The sequence below is a fragment of the Hipposideros armiger genome, unplaced genomic scaffold (genome assembly GCF_001890085.2).
Source record: "Hipposideros armiger isolate ML-2016 unplaced genomic scaffold, ASM189008v1 scaffold_581, whole genome shotgun sequence".
NCBI lineage: Eukaryota > Metazoa > Chordata > Mammalia > Chiroptera > Hipposideridae > Hipposideros > Hipposideros armiger.
Genome location: NW_017731931.1, coordinates 971,646 through 996,379, shown reverse-complemented (window position 1 = coordinate 996,379; position 24,734 = coordinate 971,646). Strand labels below are relative to the sequence as shown.

The window sequence follows — 24,734 nt, the reverse complement described above, 5'->3', positions numbered from 1 at the left end:
TTGAGATCACATGCTATTTTATTTATGAAAGAATTAAAATAGTACATTAACAAAACTTTATGTAATAGAGAAAGAACATGAGAACTCTTCTGAATGAGATTGTCACCTTCAGAGATAGTAGCCCTGCTGAGTTACTCCATAGTTACATAAACCAAAGGCTAAGAGATTCGCTAAAGTCAGGATATGAATAAATGGATAATTTCTTCTGGAAAGACTTAAAATGACTCAATAATGCCCTTTAATAAAGAAACTGATATGAAACCCCACTCTTTGGAGAAAGAGTAATTTGTCATTTCTGTAGCCAAGGTACACTATCTAAAGGAAACTGAGGGTTGTGACAATGATCTAGGAAGTCTAGCTCCAAAGGTCCCTTCAGCTTGTCTATTGCCTGACTTTGGAGAATTACCTGGGCATGACTTAGAAACTAGAGACTTGTCTCACAATAGAAAGATGAACAAATTCAAGTCCTGGATCCACCCTTTGATCCTGAGCCATTAGCGCCACAGGTCCTCTTGGCCTCTCATGTCTGAAAAATGCTTAGGTATTAGTGTCACCATTTTGAGTGACAGCTGCCATTGTGAATGACTGTCTTGATTCCTGAGGTGGGCAGGGCCTGGCCAACACCTTCTTCTCTGGTTGTGTAAGACAGGGACCAAAACAGAGACGAAATGGGTGTTGAACAAAGATGTCAGTCCAGGAGGTGATCATTTTGGGCTTCATGCTATAAGTGGTTTTGGATTTCCAGTGATGAAATGTCTTTCCAGCAAAAGGAGTAGCAAGTCACAGCCCTAGGGATTGGCTGGTTTTGTCAATCTGGCAATTCAGAGTCAGCGCAAACGACATCCCCAACACCTGAGAAAAGAGTTGGGAAAATATGAGGTCTTCATAGGAGGAGCCATCTCTTCCACAACCCCTGGGATCAGCTCCAAAGTAAAAGACAGTATCCATTATACTGAGACCACCCTTCCTGTCATCAATTCCAATTCCTTCTCAAGTATTCTCTCCTTTAGCTTTAGAATGGCAATGGGTAGATAAGTGGGGGGTAAAGATGGCAAGACAGTGTAGTATAAAGTGTTGGTACATCTTTTGTCTCCTTGAGAAGTCCTTAAGAAGGCTTAATAAGCTCTGCTGCTGGTCTAATCACGTTCTGTACAAGTCAACACTTCATGGAATGAGTCAATTTTATTCATGCCCTAGGCAGAGAAAAATTGTTTCCTTCTGAGCTTCTTGATTAAGTCTTAGCGAATCTGTGACATACTCAAAAGACTTGGGTATAAAAATGGTAGAAATATTACATAATAAAGAATGCAAAACTACTCCCAATTAACTCCTGACTTAAACTAAGCAGATAATCAACAAGGAAATTGATTATAATTTTCATCACCAACTCTTGCTTAACATACAAGGCCAATTTTTTAAGTAGACTGTTTTGTTCATCACAAGCTTTTTTCTAGGAATAAGTTGACCAGATAGATGTTACAACATATTTTCTGTATGCCTTAAATTGGTAATAACATGATTTGCTCCTTGACTGGGGAGCTCATGTTTATTGAGCACATACTACATACCTGGTACCGCTCTAAAACCTTATATGACTTAACTCATTTAATACTCAAAATAGTCCTGTGGTTAAGCTCTTACCTGAATCACACATACACAGATAGTGATGATGCCAATATACAAGAAGTTGGACTGAAACCACAGTTTCGCTTTTATATAGCAACCCTAGAAAAAAATTACAAGTACAAATTATATCATTGTATTATTCACCTTTATCAAGAGGCTTATTTGGGAAGACAGTTTGTATTTTGCCTTATACCAAGAGAATTAGGCCAGGTGTTATATTTTTATGTCCTTTATATGAATAAAGAAACAAACATAAAGTAGAGAACATTAAACTAGACTTTTTTGGTGTTCTTATCATTACAGTGACACTAAAGTAGAAGTCTTATATCCTTACACACTGAGTTCAACTAGCTCCCAAAAGGTATGTCAGCAACAGATGTCCTTACGTTCTTTGAATTTACTGCTGGTTGGTATTAACAAATGGGAATACAGGCTATGCAATGCTATGATTTGTTGCATTTCAGCTTCTGCTTCAAAAGCCAGTAAATCTCTTATGGCTCTACCAAGCTCCAGGGCAGTTGCTGGCTGGTAGATGTCTCAGTCTTTCTTCACAGACCTAAAAAATTCCAGAGATTTCTAAATAACCCTAAGGGTGGATAACATGGGGTAACAGGATCCTAGGGGACGTGGTTGAGTTGAAAGATGATTTTGGCTTCTTCTCTTGGTCTAGTCGAGAGGTCCAAATTAAGTAGGCAGTTTGTTTCAGCAGTTTCAACTTTCTCTCACCCAGCTCCTCACTCCTTTACATTATGTCTCATTTCACTAAGGGACTGGATGCTGCCATCTCCAAGGAAGGAGAGCAGAGAAACAGGTAGAGGGAGAAGCTTTTCTACCTCAACCTTACAAATTTCACTTTCAATTGTAAGGAGACCCACTTCTTGCTCAATAAAAATCTAGACACAATCCTCTGCCTCTATCACATAAACTTTCCCCCTCTATTGTAATAGTTTAGGGCAACAAGATTCTTAATGATGTCTAGTCTAAATTAGCTTGTTCCTTTTTTGTTTTTTTTCTGTTATGTCTGGTTACCTGGGTTTTCTCCCTGGTGTCTATTTTGTTCAAGGTTCCCAGTTTCGGGCTGGGAGGACTAGGTCCTGCATGAATAGAGTTTCTAAGGTAATTAAAAGTTTAATCAAAGAGGCCAACAACAGAAAAGTTGTCCAAAAAATTACCTTAACTTGTGGATCTGTAGGGCAAGATGCTGGTTTATTGCTGGTCCAATCACTTGTGCCATTTACACCACAACACTGCAGCTAAAAGCCAAACACCCCAAAAATGTGATTGTTAGAAAATTAGCAGAAAGAAAACTGTGGGCCTTGGAGAAAAGATGGGCCCTTCACACCTGACTCTATAGCAGAAAATCCAGAATTGGCCTGACTACTATAGCTCCTTAGAACAAAGTGCTTTCAAATCCATTATACCATTTCATTCATATGGACTCCTTCAAGTAGAGAGGGCATGTTTAGTTTATTCACACTTTATAGATCAAAGATTAGGCACACAGAGAACTTTGTAATGAAGGGATTAGGCTGACCATACCTAGACCCACCAACCAGCTTTAAGATTACAGGAAGTAGGACAATCAGACATTATGTGCATGTTTACACGATGTAATAAGATTTATCAGCTATGCTAGTCTTACTACAAATAAAACCTGTATCAGGCTTTCAGATTCACAAATGAGGGAGATAAAGACTCTCTGACACTAAAATATATTGAGGAAGAAACTAGTCAGATATATAGAACAAACAACCTAATTTCTTCCCACAAATAAATAGCATGAACAAACAGATAAACTATTATACACTAAAAGAGATTTATAGAGACATATCATCCAAATGTAACATGTGGACCTTGTTTGTACCTTAACCTAAAGAAACCAATTAAAACTAATTTTTTAGGTAATTAAAAAATTTTATTATAGACAATTTATTAGTGATATTAAGGAATTATTATAAAATTTTAGGTGTATTAAAAAGAAATTATTTTTCATGAAGTCTAAACAACACAATTCTAAATAACACATGGTCAAAGAAGAAATGTCAGGAAAAATTTAAAAATGTTTTTTAAGTAAATGAAAACACAACTTACAAAAATTTGTGGGATGAAGCAAAAGCAGTGCTTAGACAAAAATGCATCTCATTAAATGCAAATATTAGAAAAGAATAGAGATCTAAAATCAGTAATCTAAGTGCCCACCTTAGGAAACTAAAAAATGAAAAACAAATTAAATCCAAAGTAAGTAGAAGAAAATAAATAAGAATTAGAGCAGAAGTCAATAAAATTGAAAACAAGAAATTAACAAGGAAAATCAACAAAACCAAAAGGTGGTTCTTTGGAAAGATCAATAAAATCAATAATGTTATAGCCAAGCTAAGTAAGAGAAAAAGAGGTGACACAAATTACTACTATCAGAATAAAAGAGGGATACAGATCCCATGCAAATGAAAATGATAATAAAGAAATACTATGAACCACTCTATGCCTACAAATTTGATAACCTACATGAAACAGACCAATTCCTTGAAAAATACAATCTTCTAAACCTCATACAAAAAGAAATAGATGATTTGAATAGGCCTATATCCATTAAAGAAATAGAATCATAATATATAACCTTCTAAAACAGAAAGAACCCAGATGGGTTCATTGGTGAATTCCACCAAACATTTAAGGAAGGAGTTACACCAATTCTCTACAATCTCTTTCAGAGGATAGAAGCAGAAGGATTACTTCCTTACTCATTCTTTGAGACCAGCATTACCCCAATACCAAAATCAGACAAAGATATTATATGAAGAAAAAACAAAAAACAAACACCACCACCCCCAAAAAAACTAGAGATCAGTGTCTTTCATGAACATAGATGCAAAAATCCTCAACAAAATATTAGCAAATTGAATTTTAAAAAGTATGAAAAGAATCATACACCATGACCAAATGGGATTTATACTAGGTATGTAAGACTGGTTCAACATATGAAAATGAGTAAGCTCTAGGGATCTACTGTACAAAATTGTACCTATAGTCAACAATAATGCATTGTTAAAAATTGTTAAGAAGATAGATCTAGTGTTAAGTGTTCTCATCACAATAAAATTGAATCAAGACTGGTTCAACATTGGAAAATCAATTAATGCAAGCTGTTGCATCAAAAGACTAAAAAATAAAAATTACACAATCATATCAGTAGATGCAGAAAAAGCATTTGCCAAATCCAAAACCCATTCATAATTTTTTAAAAACCCTCAAAAAGTTGGAATACTAGGGAACTTGCTTAACTCGATACAAAAATAATCTACAAAAAGCCCTGCAGTTAGTGTCATACTTAATCATGAGAACTTGAAGCTTTCCCACTGAAATCAGGTACAAGGCACTCCTTTCTAACATCATACTGGAAGTCCTTGTTAATGCAATAAGGCAAGAAAAAGAAATAAAAGGTATACATATTGGGAAGGAAGGCATAAAACTGTTTTTGTTCACAGAAAATATGATCATCTATGAAGAAAATCCAAAATAAACAACATAAAACTTCTAGAACTAACTAGCAATTATAGCAAGGTTTCAGGATATAAGGCTAATATGTAAAAGTCAATTGCTTTCCTATATGCCAACAATGAATATGTGGAATTTGAAATTCAAAACACAATGCTATTTATATTAGTAGCCCCCAAAATAAAATACTTAGGTATAGGGCCAGCCGTAAGACTCACTACAGTAATCAAGACAGTATGGTACTGGCAAAACAGTAGACAAATAGATCAATGGAAGAGAATAAATATAGAGCTCATAAATAGACCCACATACAGAGTTAAGTGATCTTTGACAAAGGAGCAAAGGCAATACAACGGAGAAAGATAGTCTCTTCAACCAATGGTGTTGGAACAACCAGACATCCACATGTGAAAAAAACGAATGTAGACAAAAATCTTACACTCGTCACAAAAATTAACTCAAAATGGATCATAGACCTGAGTGTAAAACAGAAACCTATAAAACGCCTAGAAGATAATGCAAGAGAAAATCTAGATGGCCTTGGTTATAGAGATAGCTTTTTAGAAACAACACCAAAGATATAATCCATGAAAAAAATAATTGATTATCTGGATTTCATTAAAATTAAAAACTTCTGCTCTGCAAAAGACAATATTAAGAGAATTAGAAAACAAGCCATGGACTGGGAGAAAATATTAGCAAAAGACACATGTGAAAAAGGACTGTTTTCCAAAACATACAAAGAACTGTGAAAACTCCACAGGAAAATAAACTGATTATAAAATGAGCCAAAGACCTTAACAGACACCTCACCAAAAAAGACATAGATGGCAAGTAAGCATATAAAAAGATTTTCAACATCATATGTCATCAGGGCATTGCAAATTAAAACAACAATGAGATACCATTGCACACCTATTAGAATGGTCAAAATCCAGAACCCTGATACTAAATGCTGGTGAAGATGTGGAGCAAAGGAGCTCTCATTCATTGCTGGAGGGAATCCAAAATGGTACAGACACTTTGCAAGACTGGTTGAAAGTTTCTTTAAAAACTAAACCTACTCGGGGGCCGGCCAATTGGCTCAGTTGGTTAAGAGTGCAAGCTCTGAGCAACAGGGTCACTGGTTCGATTCCCACATGGGCCAGCTGAGCTCCCACTGAGCTGCCAACAGGTGGCAGGATGGCTCAGCTGGTGAGAGCACGTGCTCCTAACAACAAGGTGGTCTGTTCAACTCTGGCATGGATGGTGGACAACACCCACCCACAACTAAGATTGAACTCAGCACCTTGAGCTGAGCAGCCATGAGCTGCTGCCAGATGGCCGGATGGTGACTGGACTTGGAGCTGAGCTTGCTGTGCCCTCCACAACTAAGATTGAAGGACAACAACTTGGCTGTTCCCCTCCCCAACTCCCCAACACTGTTCCCCTCCCCCAATTCCCCAATAAAGTCTTAAAACTAAGCAAAACAAAAAAACTAAACCTACTCTTACCATAGGATCCAACAACCAATGCTCCTCGGTATTTACCCACAGGAGTTGAAAAGTTAATGCCACACACACAAAAAAACTACTCATGGATGTTTATAACAGCTTTATTCATAATTGCCAAAACTTGGAAGTAACCAAGATGTCATTTAGTAGGGGAATGGACAAATAAACTGTATTATATCCAGGCAATGGAATATTATTCAGCGCTAAAAAGCAATGAGCTACCCAGCCATGAAAACACATAGAGAATCCTTAAATGCATATCATTAAGTGAAAGAAGCCAATTTGAAAAGGTTACCTACTGTATGATTCCAACTATATGACATTCTGGAAAAGGCAAAACTTTTGTTTTACCTTGAGACAATAAAAACATCAGTGGTTTCCAGGGATGGGGTAAGAGGAGAGATGAACAGGCAGAGCACAGAGGATTTCAGGGCAGTGAAACTATTCTGGATGATATTATAATGATGGGTATGTTTCATTACACATGTGTCCAAATGCATAGAATGTACAACACCAAGAGTGAACCCTAATGTGAACTATGGACTTTGGGTGATAATTATGTGTCAATGTAGGTTCATTGTTGGTTAACAAAAAAAGTAGCATCCTGATGAGCGATGCTGACAATGGAGGAGACTATGCATGTGGGGGCAGAGGGTATTTGCATATGGGAAATTTCTGTGCCTGTCTCTCAGCTCTGTTGTGAACCTAACACTGCTTTAAAGCATAAACACTTTTTAAAAAGAGGTTATTATCTTTATACTTAATGGGTGAAATGATATAATGTTTAGTATTTGCTTTAATATAGTCTAGCAAAGAAACATAGGGGATTAGTTGAAATGACATTGGCAAAATGTTAACTGTTGAAGCTGGGTGATACGTACCCAGAGATTCATTTTGCTATCATTCTCTTCACTTTCGTATATGTCTGAAAACGCTATAATAAATAGGGTTCTAAAGTGAATTAAAAAATCAAGAATTGGGAATTCAGAGCAGTTAAGTGACTTTCCCAAGGCCACCCAATCCTGGTCCCTGGGTGCTAATTCCTGTGCTATTTCTTCTACCCCACACCAAGCAGGCCGCAGGGCCACAGGAAGCTCCATGTGATCAGAGTGGCATTGTCTGAGACGCACACTGTGCCGGTGCCAGACTGGATCCCTGACCCTTCTTTATCTCCCAACACACCAAGGCAGGAACGCAGGGTTAATATACATGTTTGTGGGTGTGGAGGTGCTATGAGGAGTGGGGTGCTGGTAGGCTAGGTGACAAGCATGGTTTGGGCTACTCAAGAACTCAAAAATATTTTTTTTTTGTATTATACAATTTCTGTTTTCAGAAAAAAATTGAAAAATCCACAAACGAATCTAGTACGACATGTTTGGGTCTTCCTTACATCTTAGTAGGGCTTAAACAATGAGCCTATTGGAGTTGATAAAGGACGAAAGAGAATATAGACAACTTTGTGCCAATCAGGAGGGACATTCCTGCCCCTCCCGTTTGTGACAGCCAAGCATATTCTGGACCTGTGGGCTGTGGATCTTAGATTCTGAAACTTTCAGGAAAGTAAGTCCCCTCCAGCCCCCAGAGACTGAAGTTGGACAATTAAGTCAGGGTGGAGCTGAGGAAGATTCCATCTGTACTCACAAATGTCTGCATGGAGTCCCACGCCGCCTTGGTGCTATTGTCTGAGTAATATCGCTGGATGCTGTCAGTCAGGCCCTCAGCCACAGACTTACTCAGCTGGGATGGGCACATTCCGGCAAAGGAGACATTGTAAAAAACAGGTGAGTTCAAGGAATAAGGAATTTCTAGAGGAGGCTAGTGGTTCCATTTGCTCCTCCCTTCCAAATGATCTCCTCACGAATGAGCTACGAAAGGGAAGGGAGGGACATTCTGGACACCATATATATATGAAGAAGTGCTGAGGGTGAGATGGCATTGAAGGGAGAAGCACACAATGGTCTCTTGTGCTGCCAGAACTCTGGTTTTACAAAGGAGAAAAGGGAACAATAAAAAAATGGGCTTTCTGGGCTAGCCGAGTGACTCAGTTGCTTAAGAGTTAGCTTAAGAGCGCGAGCTCTGAGCAACAGGGCTGCCGGTTCGATTCCCACATGGGCCAGTAAGCTGTGCCCGAGCTGAGCTGCCACTGAGTTGCCAACAGGTGGCAGGATGGCTCAGCTGGTGAGAACACATGCTCTTAACAACAAGACTGCTTGTTCGATGGTACGCTACACCCACCTGCAACTAAGACTGAACTGGGCACCTTGAGCTGAGCTGCTGACCGGATGGTTCAGTGGATACAGCGTGCACTCTTAACAACAGGGTTTGACTCCCACATGGGATGGTGGCTATGCCACAACTAAGACTGAACACAGCACCTTGAGCTTAGAGGCCATGAGCTGCCGATGGGCAGCCAGACAGCGACTGGCGCCCTCCACAACTAGGACTGAAGAACAAAAACTTGGCTGGTCCCCTTCCCCAATTCCCAACACTGTTCCCCTTTCCCAATTCCCCAATTTTTTTTTAAAGAAAGGCTTTCTGGGCCGGCCGAGTGGCTCAGTTGGTTAAGAGCGTGAGCTCTGAGCAACAGGTGCTGGTTCGATTCCCACATGGACCAGTGAACTGCACCCTAGCTGAGCTGTCGCTGAGCTGCCAACAAGTGGCAGGATGGCTCAGCTGGTGAAAGCACATGCTCCGAACAACAAGGTTGCCGGTTCGAATCCCACATGGGATGGTGGGCTATGCCCACCCACAACTAAAATTGAACACGGCACCTTGAGCTGAGCTGCCCTGAGCTGCTGACGGGCAGCCAGATGGTGACTGGACTTGGAGCTGAGCTAGCTGCGCCTTCCACAACTAAGATTGAAGGACAACAACTTGGCTGTTTCCCTTCCCCAATTCCCCAACACTGTTCCCTTTCCCCAACTCCCCAATAAAATCTTTTTTAAAAAAGGGAGAGCTGGGCCGGCCAAGTGGCACGATGGTTAAGAACTCGATTGGGATGCCAGAGGGCCCCAGTTCGGATCCCACATATGAGGGCCAGTGACACTGCCCTCCACAGCTAAGATGCTGAACAACAGCTCAACCTGAAGCTGGGCTGCCATGAGTCGCCGGCGACGGCGTAGGCTGCAGCCCCTGTGGCAGTGGGTTGCCATGGGCTACTGTGTGTAGCCAGCAGCCAACGTGAGCGGCCAGCAGCTGCCGTGAGCGGCCAGCAGCCACAGTGAGTGGCCGTCCAGAAGCCGGCGACTGATCTGCCTCGCCCGGGGAAGCGCGCAATGATGTGCCAACTTGGGCCAGTGAAGCAACGTCCTCCACAACTAGACTGAAGAACAAAATGACAGCAACTTGTCTGTTCCCCTTCCCCCAATTCCCCAGCACTGTTCCCATCCCCCGAATTCCCCAATAAAAATCTTAAAAAAAGGGGGAGCTTTCTTAGGCACTGAAACAGATAGTCTATATTGCCAAACACATGGAGATAAGTGAAGCAGGAGGGAAATAAACTTGTTTTTACTGTTCTTGCTACTCACCCTGCAAAGCACCATTCAAATGCAATATGCTTCACGAAATTTTTTTTCTCTCCCCAGTTACAATAAATCTCTCTTTCCTTCATCTTTCCACTTTGCTTCTACCCCTAATTATAAGATTTATTTTGTGTCAGCTTCTCCACTTCCCACTCCCCATTCTCAGCACTACAACAATGAGTTGTGTTCTTTATAACTTACCTTCTGTTCATACACGAAGAGCAGGATGGCCAAGGTCACCTCAGCAAGGAGGATAATCAGCAGCAGGACAAAGAACTGGGGCAAAGCAGAAACATGGTCACATCACTGATCCCAGTTCTTCCCCTATTCTCACTCCATCCTGGGAGCACCCAGTCATGTCTTTGCACTTGTGTGGTGGGTTCTTATTCCTGCCTGCTTGGACCTTCACCAGCTTTCTCTTGTATTTGGAGGAATACGTATTCTTTTCTTACAACTAGACTTCAAGACTCTAGAGGGCGGATCAACTGTCTTCTAACTGTGTTCTTTTCTTTCCATGTGCCTATCAAACTCTATGTTCATAATGCGTGTACAATACCATTTGTTGAATCGATGAAACAATTTTGGCCTCAGCCTATCAAAGCAGTTGAGCAAAAGACCAATAAACTAAACCATGTATCTTTAGAGTTTGTGACCTGGTCCTTTCTGCAAGAACAGCGCTATTTTGAGGTGGGGACAGGTGATGGTGGAAGTTGAGAGGAGCCCTGTACAGATTGGGAGAAGAGGTGCTCTAATCATGGTTCTAATTCATATTTACCTCCAACATTAGATGCTTACTTCCTTTATGTTAATTAGACAGAACAGGAAACACATTTTCACTTATTCCCTCTTCCTCACCTTTTTATCCCAACATGAATTGTGACTTCTTAAAACTTTTTCCCCATGTCTATTCTCTTTCCTCTTTTGCCATTAGTCTGGGAACTATCTGAGACAGGGACTTTCTTATTCTATCTCTTGGCTCAAATTTAAGAGTTGACTTGAGGAAGAACCAAGGTGACTGAGAACTCATACTTACGGAGAGAGTGGCACTGCTATACCAAGCTCTGTTCTGGGCATACTGGAGAAGTAAGTAGCTCTTTTTTTCATAGAGATTACAGGTAAAACCTAAGCCTAAAGGTACTTCTCGGGATAGTTAACTGACAGGGAACAACTGAAAAGCTCTAGCATCTCTCATGTTAGATCTTAATGGCTGTAGCCTAGGCCCTTGCCTGAACTGGGTCACTCACACTATGGCATATCTCATGCAGAAGTGAGATAGGGAAGCATCCTCTGCCATTTCAGGAGGATCACAGTAATCAGAAGAATCTAGAGAACTAGTTGTTCCATTAGCTAGTGACTCTGAGTCAGATCCTGAATATACATATTAATGGGAGGAGTATTTAGGCAGATGGATGACACTGGGTTTCAACCAGACATGAAAAAAAAAAGAAATGCTATTAATGGAAGTTACAAGCATTGTTGTTAACAGTGTAAAATGGATGCCAAAAAGGATAGCAATGCCCTCTCCCACCTATCCCAGAGATCTCAGTGAGAAACAAAATACTATTGGTTTCGACAGACTTGGTTGACCTGAGATGCCAGTTTTAAGTTTCTATGATTTTCCCTTGCCGATAGCTGAGCTGCCAAGAAACATTTTGCCTGGGATTTAAGGCATCATGTTCCCCCACTTATGGCACCACATCTACTGTGAGAGACTCACCGACATAAGCAGGCACTTGTTCTCCTTGATGGAGCCCATGCAGCCCAGAAAAGCAACCACCATGATAATGGAGCCCACGATGACAAGCACGTTGCCCAGCGTGAGGGAGGGGAGGTTATGGAAGAGTATCCCGACATTGTTGTGGATCAGGAGATATATCCCAAAGCCCAAAATGCAGCAGCCACAGAACTGAAAAGAAGAATCCCACAATATTCTAAAGTTAAACATGGTTCTTGAATATCTCCTCATATTCTCACTTACTTGAGATTAGAGTCATCTTCTTCCATTGGCTCGATCAAGGCTCTGATGAATAACCCATTTACCCAGCTTTTCCCATGAACAGAGAAAACAGGTGACCCCAGCATCTACTTGTGATGTCTCATCCTGCCTATGTCAGATACCAGGGGAAGCTCACTCCTGTGAGTAACACAGTATCTTCATGCTTCAGATCTCCTACTCCTTGTTCCCTCAACTGCTTACATATGGCCTTCCCTTACACATGGACAGCACAACCACGTAGAGAGGAGGTTCTGTTTGAGAAGTTCATCTTGCTAGGTAGAAAACTAGAGGAGCCAACTTTTAAGAACCTTCTCCTAGAAACACATATACCATCCCATCCTATGAGGTGTGACAGTTGAGTTCGCAAAATTGTTGCAATGACATTGCTAACATTTTTTGGTATCAGAGGGATTATTCATTATGAATTTGTACCAACTGGACAAATAGTTCACCAAGTTTACTAGTTGGAAGTACTGAAAAGGCTGAGTGAAAAAGTTATATGAAAACGATCTGAACTTTTCGCCAACAATTCATGACTCTTGCATCATGACAATGCACTAGCTCACACGGCACTATCTGTGAGGGAGCTTTTAGCCAGTAAACGAATAACTGTATTGGAACACCCTCCCTATTCACCTTATCTGGACCCCAATGACTTCTTTCTTTACCCAAAGATAAAGGAAATACTGAAAGAAAGACATTTTGATGGCATTCAGGACATCAAGGGTAATATGATGACAGCTCTGATGGCCATCCCAGAAAAAGAGTTCCAAAATTGCTTTGAAGGGTGGCCTAGACACTGGCATTGGTGCATAGCTTCCCAAGGGGAATACTTCAAAGATGGCTGTAGTGATATTCAGCAATGAGGTGTGTAGCACTTTTTCTAGGATGAGTTTACAAACTGAATTGTTCGACCTCATATATCTGTAATTCAATTGCTAAACCTCTCCAGAAAAGGTGACTTCCATTTCAATCAGCTATTTTTCTAAGAGGCCCAGAAGGGAGGATAAAAGCTAGAAAAAAAGAGGAGCTCAGTAGACTGTAGTGTCTCAGGTTTCTCATCCATAAATGTCAGCAGTGAACAGTAATAGCCTAAAGCCCACACAGAGAGAAACAGCACCCCCATAAATAACTGTGCTGGTTACCTTTCAGTGCTGCAAGCTTACACTGTGGCAGGACGGGAAGAGGGGAGGAAAGTACTATTACCTTCTTTTTAGGCTGGGTATACTGCACATGACCCAGGCATACATAAATTGCACTCCCCACAATGCTCTTCAGTAGAGGAGAGAGAAATAGAGTGTAGCTGAGAGGAGGTAAGCTCAGCCATTCTCAGAAGAAACACACTTACCCAAAAGAGCAAGTTGAAGAAAAACAGGACATACTTCAGCAATTTCAAGCTACTCATGCCCATGCTGGGATATTCTTGCACTAAAAAGTGTAAGGAAAAAAAGAAGTAAGTTACCTGACTCTGCAAGGTGGCTCGAAAAATCAGAGGGCACACATATTCAGGGTTCAAGGATCTCCAGCATTACCTTGGGCTTCAGCCATAACACTTCTCTGGAAAGTTTCTCCAAACTCCCTGTTCTCTTAGTCTCTGAACTGAGGTACAAATTGACTCACCTTGGAAACTGAGTGTTGCTTCAATTCAACAAGCCAAGGATGCTTACCATGGAATTAAATGCTCTAGAAGTAAGCAATAGAGCCATTCTTAGAGAAGTCTGAGTCACAGTGATACATACCAGGCTAGTGCTCAAAGACTAGTGCCTGGGCACTCTCTCAAGAAGGCAGCACTGTTGTAATACTGTGGTTGCCAGTTCAATCCCCACACGGCCACTGAGATGCGCCCTCCACAACTAGATTGAAAACAACTTCTTGACTTGGAGCTGATGGGTCCTGGAAAAACACACTGTTCTCCCTCTTCCACAAAAAAAAGTTAAACAAAAAATTTTTAAAAATAAAATAAAAAGAGGGCAGCACTGGGGTCAGGGATAGGCTGTGGAGAAGGCCAGTGGTTTAATCAGCAATTTCCTTAAGTGCCCTGAGATGCACCTACAAACCACATTTGGCCTATAAACCTCTCCACATGAAGGTGGGGGGAACATATTTATGCCTCCTTCATTCTTTTACTGAAGAGACATTTATGGTGTTTTTTGTTCTAAGATGCTGTGGGAGATGAAATCATGAGTAAGCAGTAGCTATCCTCTAGAGATGTCAATCTTATAGCAGAGATAAAACTGGCCAACAAACATCCAATGGAGAAATGAAAAGAGAGCTTGAATTTTTTAAAAATATAGTTTTTTTTTCTTTGTGAGGACATCGATATCCAAAGTCTGGTCATCAACTCTAGAGATCCAGATACATAATTTTGAATTTACTCTCAGAAGTAATGGGGTTCTATAGAGTGACTCATATTTTAAAATTACATATAAGACTAATATATAAAAATGTCAATTTCTTGTGTTTCTTTTTTCATTAGAACTATGCATTTTACTAGTGCATAGATTGCTCGTAGAATCCATCGTACCCTCTTTTCAGTGTCAAGGTACCCAGAAATCAGATGGTCTTGAGGGATGATTCATTCAGGTTGTAGATAAGCCTGATGAGCCACTTCTGTTCCACAGTAAAGTAATCTCTGCTGAAAAGACCAAATACTTATATCTTTTTCATAGTGTTTTCCTTTTCCTCTACTTTGTCCTCTTTTCCTTTCCTTCTTGTCTTGACCCTCAGAATTATTCCTAGTTCTTCATCAAGTTAAAGTTAATTTGATTTTAAGTGTGTTCCAAGACCCCAAGTGGATGCCTGAAACTGTGGACAGTACCGAACCCTACATGTACTATGTTTTTTTCTATATACACACATATCTATGATAAAGTTTAACTTGGAATTGGGCACAGTAAGAGGCTAACCACAATAACTAATAATAAAATAGAATATTATAACAATATACTGTACTAAAAGTTATGTGAAAGTGGTCTCTCTTAGAACATCTTACTGTACTGTGCTTGCCCTCCCTTTTGTGGTTATGTGAGATGATACACGATAAGCTGAAGTGAGGTGAAGGATGTAGGCATTGCGACGTAGTGTTAGGCCGCTATCAGGGTGACTTGAACACAAGCACTGTGATACTGTGACAGTTGATCAGATAATTGATCAACTGGACAAAGGGATGATTCCTGTCCCAGGTGAGTCAGAGCAGGATGGTGCAATTTACAACCTACGAATTGTTTATTTCTGGAACTTTCCATTTAATATTTTCAGACCATGGTTGACCACAGGTAACTGAAACCATGGAAAGTGAAACCAAGGATAAGGGGGTACTATTGTACTTGAGAGGTGAAAAAAAGTATGATGATTTAGTACACAGGCTTTGAGGTAAAACTTAAAGTCAACTCTCACAAATGCCACTAAACAGCTATGTGAGATTTGGAAAACTATTTATCAGTCACAATTTATTCCTATGTAAGATGGCATAATACTTACACCTGAGAGGGTGGCTGTGAACGTTTAATGATCTTACCACAGAAATTGACATATGGCCAGTACTCAACAAATGGAACCCATGATTATTTAGTCTTAAAGGGCCACTCTTGTTTCTCAGGAGTGGATGATAGATTTGAGTGCTTCCCAGACCTCTCTATATTGACCAAGTCTTTCATCGACTAAGATTCATCTATGGAAAAATAATCTTATTGATTTTATCTAGAATTTTAAAATTAATTTAACTCATAGGATGTGACATTTACCAGTCCCCATCTCCAAATTCTTGAGAATCCTTATTGTAGCCTTTTGCACAGTAATAAAAGATGAATATGTCAAGTCCCAAAGAATAGTACCAAATGCCATGGGAATTAAAAGATTTTCAGCTGTATTGATGACAGAATTGACATTCAAATGAGTGTAGTCCCTTTGAGCAACTAAACGTTAACATTACTTCAGACAAAAAGAAGAACCTCTTCTTTCACCATCCCTGATTTTTTAGTTACTCAGACTCACACTAAATTGAAGGAGAAAAACTGCCCGTTTAGTAAAAACTGTCACCACTTTCACCACACGCAATGATGGCCCCAGTTTCCATATCAACCCAGAAAGAATGCCACTCTATTCCCCCTTCCCTTTATTCACTGTGTCGGATCAGTTATTGAGCTCCTACCTGGTCACCCCTTCCAACCCCGCTGCCTAGAAGAACTGACATACCTCCACAGTCAAAGTCTGCGATTCTCAGCCCCATGACTCATGGCTCTGTGGAAATTCCCTGATGTCAGCTTCTAGAAAACCTCCGTGACTGAACGGTGGTTAGCTACGGCCATCTCCCACAGCCCAACGTGGAGGTCAAGGATTAAGTTTATACTTCAGTTTCCTCCAAACAAAGAGCTAGAGATGGTAAACTGTCTTGTGGATTTCTAGTTCAATCCCTCTCTTTTCTTTGACCCATACTTGCATGGCCATTCAATCTAATCTTGAGCTTAATTAAGGTTAGAAGTGGCTAAGGTTGGACAGAAGCTTCAAAAAGCTGTCAATTCTCACTCTCCAGCCTTATCTGACCCAATCTTAGAGACCAACCTGGAATCACAGCAAGATAAATTTGGTGTTGCACAGATTTTTCTGTTCATGAGCTATTAATACGTGTTCCCCAAACAAAAACAAATGAAACAAGGGAGTGAAAGGAATTCATGTTCAAATAATTTTGGAAGTAAGTGGGATTAAATAAAAATAAAACAACAAATAGTTCTTTAAATGAATGACTTCTGAAAAACTTGTTATATGCTAATGTACATTGTGGGCCTCTAAGAGAAAAATCTACTTACATAGCTACAAACCTGTTCTTATACTGAAGATTACTTATTAATAGCTCAGAGAACGTAGTGTTCCATGGAACATCATTTGATAAACACTAGTACTGGAATCAACAGATCTAGTTTTGAATTCTGGTGGTGCTGCATACCAGAAGCATGACCTTGGGCTACTCAGTTAACCTCTCTAACTTTCACAATTTTCTCATCTTTAAAATGATGACATCAGTATGTACCTCACAGGTTATTCTGAGGGTTAAATAAGGTATATTCCCTAGATGGCTCAGTACCAGAGTGCCGAGTTCAGTGAACACTCAACAAAAGATCAAGTTCAGAGCTTCCTTACCAGTCCATTTCTAAGGGTGACACAGATTCCTGCCAGATTTTCAGGAATAAAATACCTCTGGGGTCAGGTCTGGCTTATCTCATTTGTAAATAACTTAAAAAAAAAAGAAAAGGGCCAGCTGAGTGGCGCGTTGGTTAAGAGCTGGCTTGGGACACCAGCTCTGAGCACCAGGCCCGGGTTCAGATTCCACATGAGGGCCAGTGACACTGCCCTCTATAGCTAAGATGGTGGACAACAGCTCGACCTGGAGCTGGGCGGGCGTAGGCTGCAGCAGGGGGCTACCATAAGCTACCCTATGTGGCCGGCAGCCAGCGTAAGCGGCCAGCAGCCAGTGTGAGCTGCTGAGAGCTGCTGTGAGTGGACATCCAGAGGCCGGCGACCTCACCTGGGAAGAGCGCAATGATAATACCAACATGGGCCAGTGAAACAACGTCATCCACAACTAGACTAAAGAACAAAAGGACAGCAACTTGTCTGTTCCCCTTCCCCCAATTCCCCAGTACTGTTCCTCTCCCCCAATTCCCCAATAAAATCTTAAAAAAAAAAGTCTTGTGTGCCCTTTGCATTAAAAAATCAAACAATAAAGTACAAAGAAGAAAGCATAAAATCTTCTGAAACCTACCTCCCAGAGACAACCACCCAGAGATTAACATTTTTGGTGACCATTTTTCCAGACATTTCTCCACGTATATTTCTCTCTATACAGATCTATTTGCCAATCTATCATATATGGAAGAGGATGATGCACAGAAAGGTAAACATTGGCTTCCTACCCAGAGCTTGTGGAGATCTTTGGTTCGTCAGTGAAGGATATTGGGGGCCTTGATTAAGAAAAGCTTTTTCTAAACAGGAATGAAAATCTGTTCTCCATGAGGGCCCCCAAATGAAGGCCCTCTTGCCAAATTAAATTTAGATCAATGATATAGTTCACTGAACCCTGAAAACACCAAGTTTTTCATAAACATATTTTATTTATAATCCTCACGTCAACTCTGCAACTTAGGAGTCAATAACCCCACTTTGCAAACAGGTAGCCCAAGGCTCAGACAGCCTATAGAATTGGTACAAGATCACTCCACTAATGAGCAACAAAAACAGGGTACAGGCCACAGTGTTTCAGCCTCCAAAGCCCACGCTCCTTCCACTGCCCCTCAACTCACTCGCTACAAAGTGATGGGCCTCCAGGAGGACTCCCTTCATCTTTCACAGTTTGCACCCCTGTGAGCAGTGGCTGAGGAAGGAGGGGGGTTAGGAATGTATGTTTCTTCCAGGGAATAACAGGCAACTGTAGAGAGAGAAGTGGTACTAAAATAAAACCAAACCAAACCACCAACTTGTATGCATTAGTTTTCTCTCATCTCTCCATCACTTTGTCAAAGGAATGAGTCTATCATCTTATTCCTCCCTGATATTGTGGTCTGGTGAAAATTTTTTCCCCTTCAAGGCTGCTTTCAGGGGAGAGGAATTGGTATTAATAATTTGTAGAAGAGAGAAAGAAGGAAGGAGCAAAGATGAGAGAAAAAATGAAGAAAGACAAATCCAGATGATCTTGGAGGCTCACTTTCTTCCATTTGGAAGTTTAGCAAGATAACAACTCGACAACAACAAAAAATCACAGATGCTACTAGCAACTGAGCTGAGACAAGGACCTTTATAACAAGATCACTTTAAATCATAAATAGTTACATTAGACAGTTACCACTAATACAGAGTCAGTAGGCTAGAGTTTCCTGTTTTTACTTTAAAAATATGTAAAACCTTGCCGTGGAGGGTTCCTGTCTGGGAGGCCTGTCCATCGTGCATACATGCATAGCCCAATTGGACAAGGCTCTCTGTGGGATAATGATAACCACTTCTGTGACTTTCCTATAAAAAGTTTGAATAACCAGAATCTAGTCATGAGGAAACATCAGACAAACCCAAAAAGAAGAACATTCTGAAAATAACTAGCCTGCAGGCTTCAAGAATATCAATGTCATAAAATACAAAGAAGGACTATTCCGGATAAAAGGAGACTAAAGAGACATGACATTCAAAAGCAATGTATGATCAGAGACTTTCTTTGCTATCAAGAATAATGGGGCAATTGGTAGACGCTGAATAAGATCTATGAATTGTCAAAAGTACCATACCAGTGTTCATTTCCTGGTTTTGATCATTGTAAAGTAGTTATGGAAGAGAATGTTTTGGTTTGTAGAAAATACACACTAAAGCACAGAGGGGGAAAGGATATCATGTCAGTAATTACTCCCAAATAAGAAAGCCAGGGAAGAATAAAGAAAACCTGGTGAAATGTTAATATTTGGGACATCTGGGTGAAGGCAGTTTAGAAATTCTTGGTACTATTTTTACAACTTTTCTGTGAGTCTGAATTTTTGTCAACGTGAAAAATGAAGAAAGGCAAATCCAGATGATCTTGGAGGCTCATTTTCTTCCATTTGGAAGTTTAGCAAGGTAACAGCTCAACAACAAAAAATCACAGACGCTACTAGTAACTGAGCTAAGGACCACTCTAAACCGGGAACAGTAACATAAAACAGTTATCACTAATATAGAGTCGGTAGAGTAGAGTTCTCTGTCCTTACTCTAAAAATGTGTAAAACTTTGCCGTGGAGGGTTCCTGTCTGAGAGGCCTATCCATCATGCATTCAGGCATAAAAAAAAAAGTTGAACATGAGTAACTGATCTAAAGGATTCTGATTTCAAAATCATTACAACTTAAGTCTCTGATGGTATAAATACTGAGATTCTACCATACCTCTTTTTAGAAGAACAAATCACTGGATAATTCTTAAATACTTCTATTTGTTCCTGAGATAGAGTGAATATTAAGCCATGAGTTCAAATTTACTTGGACAAATTTTAAAATACTTGAGATGTCAAAATCATTTCTCACCCCTATTCCTCAACTAGTTCTGAAATATAAAATGTCAAACACAATTTTTACAAATTAAATGTATATTAAATATATGATTTTCTAGCTTATTGATTTTAGATCAATTGGATTTATAAGTAAGTTGTATTTTTATTTCGCTTAAGTTAAAATGTCCTGGAAATTTCTTCTCTTTTTTTTTTTCTGGAATGTGAAGCTCTTTTTAATTAAAGCATAGTTGATGGAAATTTCTTTATGTGAAAATAAGCAAAGTCTAATGATGACTATTTAATAAGAAGTCTATAAGAGAAGGGAGTATATATAGTGTGTGGAGGAAAGAGAATTTCATAGAGAATTAGGAAATAGTCTAAATAACAAGTTAAGTAGTTTTATGACTTTGGACAAGTCACCTTGCCTGGAAAATAAGTAGATTGTAATGTTACAATAATAGCTAATATATATTGGACTGTCCCTATGAGTTGGACATGTTATTTGAACCTACATAATCTCCAAGTTCCCTTTAAGTAACAACACTCTAAGACTTGGAATATAACAATTTTATTTTATTTTTATTTATTTATTTATGTATTTATTCTTTTTGTTGTTGTTGTTTTGTATAACACTTCTATTTTAAATGATTATACAAATGTATCCTTGTAGCATCTTTTCTTTTCAATAATTCTTGGCCAGTACACATGCTATACTGATGCTACTGCTACTACCACGTGCTGGTGAAATGGGAATGAGTGGAGGGCTTGCCTCTGCATCCCAACACAGATCGATCCATGGCCTCCACTCTGAGTGATCACCCATTGGCTTTGGAAATGCCTCCTCTTCTTCTTCCCCAAAGCCTGCTTACAGACAGCCTTCCCAAACTGACCACCCAACCCCCAGCTGCCGTCCTCTCCTCCTGTGCCCCAGCAGCCACCCCCGAGGCCCGCTCCGCTCAGCTGTCTGGTTCCTCTGTGTGGCTTTCACTTCATCGCTCTGCATCTGTGGTGGCAGCTGGATCCTGGAGCGCCCTGAGGGTAAGTGCCCAGTCTCTAGGTCAAAGGTGATCTGCACACATTAGATGCTCACTTGGTACAGGAAATGCAGTGGGCTGACTATGTAGGAACACAAACCAAACCACCATAACTAAACCAACACAGCATTTCCTGGAACAGAAGCTGAGGGGAAAAGAATGGCACAACCGCACAAAAAGCTCCACCTTTCACTCTAGTACTAGAAAATATAGGCTGAGGAGGAAAATATCTGCCTCTTCACCCTCATTTCCGGTCACATCCCATCAATTCTGTCCTGTGGATGTCTCAGGTGTAGCCCCACCCAGGGCTAGGCCCAGAACCCGCCTGGTTAAGGATCTTGCCTTCACTTTCAGGTGTTGGGATTCTAGAACCAAGTAAGAAAAAGGGGTATCCACTTCCTGTGGTCTTGCAGTCATGGCTTGTTATAGTCCAGTCTTGCTTACTCTCATTTCCAACATATCTGGGGGGTCACTGGTTTTGAGTTTGCATACACTGTGCCCTGTCTTGATTGCCGTTATCCCCAGTCTCCACAGCAAACTCATACTTCTTTGAAAATGGACCCAAGCAGTCACCCCTTCTCCCAGGGAGTCTTTGGCACATTCCTAAACTCCTCCTACATTTTGTGTACACCCTCACTTGATTATAGAAAAGATCACATTTTGTTGTATTTCTGTGTTGTATTTGTGCCTGTCCCCCATGCTAGATTCCACGAACACTTTAAATTTGATAACCACATCAGTTATCCTTGTGTCTTTAGCACTTAGCACAAGGCCTAGCCACTGGTATGTTGCAAGACAGGGATGGGTAAGGAAGAGGAACAGGTGGCAAGTCTGAGTCCGAAGCCTTCTGAGCAGACAGAGGTCAACCTGAGGACCTCTTTCTGTTCACAGAAGAAACTGACGACCGGGCTGGTGGAGTGGCACATTGGTTAAGAGCTGGCTTGGGATGCCAGCTCTGAGCAGCAGGGCCCCAGTTCGGATCCCACATGGAGACCAGTGACACTGCCCTCTACAGCTAAGATGGTGAACAACAGCTTGACCTGGAGCTGGGCTGCCGTGAGTCGCCGGCCACAGTGTAGACTGCAGCCCCTGCTGCAGTGGGCTGCTGTGAGCTACCGTGTGTGGCCGGCAGCCGGTGTGAGATGCTAAGAGCCACCATGAGTGGCCGTTCAGAGGCCAGTGACCGATCTGCCTCACCCACCCAGGAAGAGTGCAATGATAATACCAACATGGGCCAGTGAAGAGACGTCCTCCACAACTAGACTGAAGAGCAAAAAGGACAGCAACTTGTCTATTCCCCTTCCCCTGATTCCCCAGCGCTGTTCCCCTCACCAATTCCCCAATAAAATCTTCAAAAAAAAAAAAAGAAACTGAAGACCAACAAAGGTTGACCTTTCCTCTTTGTGCCTCTCGTCAAGTACCAAAGGGTAAATCCCTTAGGTTGTAGTAATTGTGGAGGGATAGATTTTTGGATTGTTCCCTGTGGTTATAAATGTGCCCAATCCTTTCATTTAAAGGCTTAATATTCTTAACCAGCCCACACAGGAAACATCACAGGAAACCATGTTTTAGCTCAGCCTCTGCTTCGATTCAACTGCAATTTCAAAACAGTGCAGATTTGGGTGGAGATTGAGAAAGCAAAACCTCTTTGTTTAGCCAGCGGCTAAGATTCTGCTTTTGCTCAACTTTCTTCCAAAGCAGTTGCGTACATATCTAATACCTCTTATCTCCTATGGGAGTTCCTTAAGGGCAGGCCTATTTGCTGGACTAATGTCCTCCTACCTTGCCACCACCTGTCCCCACCATCATCATCCAAAGCACAGTGCCTGGCCCCACAGGGTACTCAACAGCTGACCGTTACACGACTTTGTTAAAAAAGTCTGGCCTTTATTTGCAAATTCAAGGCTCAGTAGCTCCCGAGGTGCTTCTGGCATTCCCATCCCTCATTGTTGGCAGGTGGTTGTGGTCCTAGGGAACTTTCCTCTCCCCAAGGAGTGACAATTGCAGGTCCTGGGAGGAAAAAGCTCTGATTTAGAGTTCCCTGCGGTCACCTGACCTAGCAACTATGGTGGTCACAGAAAGCCAGGACCAAATTTGGCGATGACTTTCTGAGTCTATGACACCTCAACCATTAGTTACAGGGCCTGAAATTAGAAATATTGCAATATCAAGTTTCATTGATTGGTGCATGTCATACTTATTAATATCCATGTTTTGCCCACTGAGGATTAGTGTATTTAGGGGAACTCTGAGGTTCACAATGCACTTCCTGTTGTTTGAAAACAGCCATTCTAAGTATCACTTAGAGGTGTCTAACTTTCACCTCTCGAAACACGGATACTGACTATGTCTTGTGTTGCTGACTGAGCTGGCCGTTGTGATTTATAGCAATCCTTGTATTTGGTGGGAGTCACTAACTTTACTTTTGAAATTTTCTCAAGTGAAGTAGACTTACACCTCCACACTGCCTTTCTAAATGGCTCTAGCTATTGGTTCTCTCCTTACTTTAAAATCACAAGACCAATCTTCTAAAGACCAAAACATGTAGGAAATTTCCCCAACTTTATCTCACACAGAAAGCTCCAGGGATCATAAATGGTCACGCACAGAAATTCAAGTTTGGAAGCAATTTAAAGATAGGAAAGTCCTGACCCAAAGAGACATAAGGTAACGGGAACCTGCTTAATTAAAAGTCTTTCCTGATTGCCTTTTGAGGGCTACTAGGATCTTGCTGATCCTTTTACTTCCTACACAATATTTGTGGAACAGAAACAGGAGATTTTAGGGTCACTAACGAGGTGTATGGAGACGCCTAAGAAGATACCCCTCCCACATGGTTCAGGTCTCTGCTCTCAAACCAGATTAAAGTGTCACCAATCTTACCTTTTGCAGGCACTTTTCCTCAGTCCTTTAGGTAGAATTGATGATTATCCTTTAGGTGGCTGCGACAAGGCTGTTACAACGGAAGTCCGGGGCTATTTGTGTAAAAGGAGAAGTGAAGGAGGAATAAATGTGAGCACACTGTGACAACAGGAAGGCCATATGTGGAGAGGGAGGAAGTGAGTCTGGGCCCGCCCTTTTTGCTTCAGAGATGCAATCCTTCCTCTGTGACTTTTTGACTCACCCAAACAGGTTTCTATGAAACACAGGAAAACTCAAAAACCAAGTTGGTTCAGGCACTAATCTGTGAGCATGGTGGGTTCTTAGATGATTTGGGCATTAATTTTTGTCTAGAAAAGGACAGTGCTTTTCTATCAAGGTGGCAGCTCAGAATTAAATTACCTGCAGATCTGTTCAAGAATGAATTTGGCCCTCCCACCAGAGTTTTTTATTCGAGTAGCTGAGACTTGGAGTGCATTCCAAGAATTAAAATTTTTTAAAGTTTTCTAGGACCAAGGCTTAGGAATGTTTGTTAAGCCAGTCCACCTTCTCCCCACCTTCCTTCCAACTTCCTTGCAGAAATCTCTATTCTCCAGTTTGATTGGGCCACCATTTGCAGACTTTTGTGTCTCAGAAGCTAGACTGTCCTTGTGGCTGTTGCTGAATGCAAACCCCCAAGGCACAATCCAAG

At 40.9% G+C, this 24,734-nt stretch overlaps 1 protein-coding gene across 1 annotated transcript; it reads right to left on the bottom strand.

The window, feature by feature from the left end:
- CD53 (CD53 molecule) lies at positions 1–24,163 on the bottom strand. The gene is made up of 8 exons (XM_019624145.1): positions 24,047–24,163; positions 13,480–13,559; positions 11,853–12,041; positions 10,337–10,411; positions 8,256–8,351; positions 2,799–2,879; positions 1,642–1,725; positions 1–852 (listed from the first exon to the last, which is right to left on the bottom strand). The coding sequence occupies exons 2-8, from the start codon at positions 13,540–13,542 to the stop codon at positions 781–783; spliced, it is 660 nt and encodes a 219-aa protein (XP_019479690.1). The 5' UTR covers positions 13,543–13,559; positions 24,047–24,163; the 3' UTR covers positions 1–780.
- Between the last annotated feature and the right edge of the window lie 571 nt (positions 24,164–24,734).